General features: G+C 43.9%; 1 protein-coding gene across 1 annotated transcript in view; it reads right to left on the reverse strand.

Annotated features, from left to right (window-relative positions):
• TMEFF1 (transmembrane protein with EGF like and two follistatin like domains 1) overlaps nt 1-5,689 on the reverse strand; it is a gene marked incomplete at its 5' end in the record, with an annotated part of 237,487 nt that overhangs the window by 3,957 nt on the left and 227,841 nt on the right. The window contains one exon of the mRNA XM_025201481.1: nt 2,452-2,575. Coding sequence (XP_025057266.1) covers nt 2,452-2,575 — 124 coding nt within the window. The remainder of the gene's footprint in view (nt 1-2,451; nt 2,576-5,689) is intronic.

Consider the following 5,689-nt stretch of genomic DNA (forward strand, 5'->3'; position numbering starts at 1 on the left):
TAAGGACTTATTTGCTCCTTTGCTTTTGTCTTCTTTGGGCACATCTACATGAGATGTTTGCTGTGGAGCTAATTAATTAGCTCCGCACTAAATGTCTCAGTGTCTACATATGTGCCCCTATTAGGGTGCAGGAAACTAATAAAGTCCACAGCAGGGTAGTACTTGTAAATACAAGTACTACCCAGGTGCTGTGGTATTTTTTTTGTGCAGCAGGCAGCAGTGCATGTGTAGACACTGACCCAACTGGCTGTGTTACAAGGGCGCTTCAGTGTGGGGGCTAGCCTCACGCTGAAGCACCCTCATGCCTCATCCAGCCCCTCCACAATACACTGAACCCAGTCGGAGAAGCCCTCGGCTGGCAGGCTGATCCCAGGGCCCCTGCCAGCTGGGACTGCTCCGACTGGGCTCCATGTGCTGTGCATGAATACACGTTTATATATGTGTGCCAGGACTGAGAAGGGGAAGGGTGCACTTTAACTAAAGCTCATCGAATGAGCTTTAGTTAATGTGCCCCTGTGACTATTTTTCAGTGTGGAGACTGAAATATATGGTGCTGGAGTCTACTGGAGCAGGGTAATTACCACGCTCCAGCAGACTCAATTAATTGTAACTGCAGTGTGTTGGAGCAGCCTCACTTCACATGTGCTGTCCATGAATCAACTCCAGAGCTGATTGCTCCGGAGTTAATTGCTCCTGGGCGCACGTTCAAATGGCACCTCCAGGAACAAAAAGCTCCAGAGCAATAACTCCAAAGTTTATTCATGTGCACTAACTGCACATGTAGATGTGCCCTTTAAGGAAGCTAATAACCATAGTAGGTTTAATACAAGAATTATTTTTAAAACTAGGAGAAGAAAGAATGCAGAAGAAACAAGAAAAAATAGTTAATGAATACCTAGATCATCTTAAAATATGGAATTAATGATGATTCAGATTCAGTGCGTCACCTTGGAATGCATTCCCAGAAATATTGAAATGGTTGGAAATTATTTTTGAGAATTCCTGGGGTTGGAGTCAGGATAGACTTTGAAGACAAACAAAATACTTTTTTTAAGAGTGGAACTGGGGGAGGGGTTGAAATACTCAATTCTAATTACATGATAAACTGATAGCACAATTAACAACACAATCTATTTCTTAAGTACTTAATGGAAAGTAAGATGGTAAATGGCAAACAATGGAGGTTTATCAAAACAAAATTATGCCAATGTGCTTCTCACTACTAGGTGAATAACACTAAATTATTTCTTTAATTAGAGAAGAAGCAAGGGACATAACAGTGCCTGGCTGGTGCAGCCTTTCACTGGGGGTGATATGGAGCTGCACCTTCTCAGGAGGAGCAGGAAGCAGCTCAGAGCCCAAACATATTGAGACCATGTATGCTCATGGCTGCCACATTTGATGGGGCGCAATTTACTAGCACATCAACTGACCAAGCAGGCCCACTGTTAGAGTTATGAAACCATAGCTACCTTTCTTTGTATTCCAGTTGGGTAACAGGTACCCTCAGAGCAGAGGACTGTGCAGGTCTGCCTAGGCTCTGTGTAAGGAATAAGGTAGTTTTTTGCCTTCACTATGCAGCTGGTCATGTGTGGTAGCAACTAAGATGCAGCAGACAGATTGTATGTAGTCATTCATAAGTTATTTGAGATATCAGTGCTCACTACCTAAAAGCCAGGACTACATTTTAGACCTTGGTATACACTTGGCTTGCAAGCATACAAATTTCTGTGGAAAGGATACCGAGATTTGTATGTAAGCATGTAAATATGAACTGCCTACGTACATCAGAGTTTCCACACGTACAAGTCTGGTGTGCACAGAAGTGAAAAAGCACAGTACAAAAATTTCACCCCTTCACCTTTACCCACTAGATGCTGCAGTTTATTCTGCTTATGAGGCCCATTACTGCACCTGGGCACCTAAGTAGGATCCATTCCATTCTGTTCCACTCCTGGAGAGTCATTAAATGCTTCTACTTTGTAACACCACATTATCTGACTTTTAACACAAAAAGAGCAGTGAGGAAAGGGAGTATCAACCCACCTTCACAAACCTGAACTTCCCAGGAAGCCCCAGCTTCCTTCTCAGACACCTACCTGCATCCCCATAAATACATCAGCATCTATTCATCTACAAAGCACCCAGACATCTGATATATCAGGTGCTACGAAAAGCTCAGTGGCAGAGTCACACTGGCCTGCAGAGCAGCACTGGGTGGAGTGATCTACTCCTTCCTAATGTGTGTGCAAAGGTGGTGTTGGGTGGTGCTGCACAACCTCTGGCACAGGGAGGCATCTTCCCTGCCAGTGTGGCTATTAACAGGCTATTGGGAAGTAATGCTTTTGCTATCTTATGTATAAAGTCCACTGTTGTTTACTCGGCACACAGAATGTTAGAATGCCTTTTTGACACAGGCAGATTCTATGCTACTTATATTCTCTTACTTACCGGCAAGAAGCCTTCTGAGTGGAATAAATGAATTCGCATTTTCCATGTATACAGTAACCATTGAAGCTTTCTGAACAAGGTATATGGTTTCCAATATATATGTCTTCTCTTTGATCGCTGGCATCTTAGGGAAAAAGCACACATGAAGACAGGTTTACAAAATATCAGAGAAAAACAAATTATAACAGCTAACAAAACTCTCTCTGCAGAGATGAAAGATGAGCCCTTTGTGACAACTAAATGTGCTATTTTTGTGGAGAAAAATCTCCCTGAGGAAGAACCAACATGTTGCAAAAAGAGTGGAAGTTCTGGGCAAACAGCTGGAGCACACAGCATTGCACTTAGAGAAGGCTCCTTCTTCCAGCAAAGAAAGAAAACAAAAGGGTTAAAAGGGATAAAACAGTGCTCCACGATTAAGAAACCTTGCTGAAGCCCTGATCTGATTTCCTGAGTCGTTGATGACATCACAATGGAAATCCTACGAAAAGATGTTCACATTCTGAAAACCCTCCAAACATTGATGAAACCTTAAAATGGGCAGATTGCAGGCACAGCTGGTGAACTCAGACTGGTGGGGCGGGTGGAGCATCACACGGGGTGGGGAGCAGGCATTGCAGCTGGCTGGGCACTCTGGATAGGAGCAGGGAGGCTGCAACACCCCCCGCCCCCACCAATGTGCCACTCCATCCACCCCCACAGTCTGAGTTCACCAGCCATGCCTGGCAGACTGTTAGCTTGCACTTTTTCAGATTGTGAGACTATACAAAGATTTGATCATTTCTTGCCTACAGTCTGTCCCTACTTATTCCTGAAGTGCAGGTGGCTCAAACAGGGAAGTCCCTCTCTGGCTCTGAACTGCTCTAAAACTCAGGGATTTCAGGCCCATTTCCACACATAAAGCTGAATTTGTGGCATCATGGTCAGACTCGACTCAATGAGCATGTCCCCAGAAGCACGCACATGCAGGGGTACGTTTTTCTCACAGGACAAATAGCAGCGGCACAAATGTGTGTTATTTGTTGCCACAGAAATAGGAACATAGGACTTGAAGAGGCCTCCCAGGCTATTGGGTGCATCCCCATGAGTGGCACATGTGGTTTGCAGCACCTCAAAAGTCTGAGGGGCCACAAACCACATGTGGTATATGTATAAGCATTTGCTGCACTGCTAATTTGTAGTGCAGCAGCCTTTTTTGATACCAGGAGATCCTGGTGTAAAAAAAACCCCACCACTGAAAAAAGTGATGCAGTGCATGCAGCAGCAGTGTGCGCTACAGGAAACCAGAGCCTGGACAGCTGGCTTAGCACCACTGCTGCCCCAGGAGGCCCTTCTACATGCATATTTATACTGATGCTATTTGTCCCTTGGCATGCCCCCTGCATGCATGGTCCAGAGTGCGGCAAATAGATCTGGGTGCGGTAGGGGAGGCTGAGGCCAGCACCTGTGCTAGCCCCAGCAGCCTTACCTGGGGTCCTGGGTGTCTCCTGGAGCAGCAGCAGTGCCAAGCTGGCTCTGGTTTCCTGCAGCACATGCTGCTGTGGTGTGCGCTGTGCCACTTTTTTCAGCATTGGGCTTTTTTTTGACACCAGGATCTCCTGGTATCAAAAAAAGCTGCTGTGCTGCAAATCTGTAGTGCAGCAAATGCTGGCACATGAATCACGTGCAGCTTGTGGCACCCCAAACTGCTTTGAGGTGCTGCAAACTGCATGTAGGTGTTCATAGGGACATGCCCAATGGCCTGGGAGGCCTGTTTGAGTCCTACGTTCCTATTTCTATGCCAACAGATTACAATGTGAGAAATCTAGGATTGTAATTTAGGGGCAGATGCAGAAAAGGAAAAACTAGACTATGTGGGTAAAAGTTCTTATGGAGATGAGATGCAGATATTTGAAATAATAGCAAAAGGAAAAGAGATAATGATTAGATAAAGGAACTTTTTTTTTAAAGATGATTTATTTTTCTAATTTGCTCTAGACAGAAAGTCCCTTTTAAAACAGTGGCGAAGGAATCAGAAGCTTATTGGATAAGGTTATGGTTCAAAAATAAATAAAAGGATATATGGCTTGTTCAATAGGAATCAAATGTGACTTCTTATATATCTGTTATACAATAAGGCATCAGCCCAAACCGATACCTTTGACGCTACCATAATGAAATGAATATTGATGCCCAAACATTCCAATTACCTGTAGATAATGATTTGTGAAGGGAAAAAACCCCCACACAGCTTATTGGTAGAAGATCCATGTGAAAACTTCCTCTTTACAGTTTTGTAGATTCCAATACTTAACAATGAAAATTGTGCCAGGGTTATTAAAAGTGGCCATAATGAAAGTGAACTGAGCAAGCAGGTCTTAAAGTAGATCAACCTCAGTTAATCACCTGGATGTATCAAGACAGTATATCAGCAGGTAATACTGCAAAAGAATATATAATGTGTGACAAAGCCATGACTGGAATATATTATTCAGGGGCATGAGAGACAAACAGTGGTACAACTAGGACAGAATGACTGGGGCAGCTGCCCTGAGTGCTGACTTGTCGGGGAGGAAGGTGGAAAAAAACAGCTGCTGCCACCACCATGCATTTGTGCCAGAGACAGTGGTAGCAACCAGAAGTAACTGCTACTCCTGTGTGTGGCAGCTGCCCTGAGTGCCCAACCATGTCATTACGCTGCTGGGGACAAGTTGATATAGAGAAAACCAGAACATTAACCAATATGATTCTTTTTTTTTTAAATAAGAGAGCCAGATGGGAAGTCAATCAGATGATAAAGAGAGAGATGGATGGATAAGATCAAAAGAAATAGGACTGAAGAGAGCAGTTAGAACCAGGGAATGAAAACAGAAGGATGACTCAGGAGCAGAAAGGAAGGGGGTACATTTGGGGGCACTTTATAAGACACTGGAATAGAAAAAAGGCTGGGGTGGGAAAAAAGTTTAGAATCTTGGAACAGAGATATCTGAGGGGATGGACCTCTGAGAGCCAGTGTGAAGCAAAGATCAGTTTCTTAAAGCAACACAGAAGAATGGTTTTATAACTTTTATAACTTGAAATGTATCACATGCCTTCATGTCTAGCACCAGATCAGGACAATAGCTGTTTTTATCCCAAAGTTAACTCTCAGTACCCCGAGGACTAGAATATTACCCACAGTAAAGTGTACCAAGGTTGTGGGGAAGAGAAGGCTCATTCTGAGTATCTTGCCTATCCCCACATCCATTCAACATTTCCCTAC

This window comes from Alligator sinensis, unplaced genomic scaffold (genome assembly GCF_000455745.1).
Source record: "Alligator sinensis unplaced genomic scaffold, ASM45574v1 scaffold386_1, whole genome shotgun sequence".
Taxonomy (NCBI): Eukaryota; Metazoa; Chordata; order Crocodylia; family Alligatoridae; genus Alligator; species Alligator sinensis.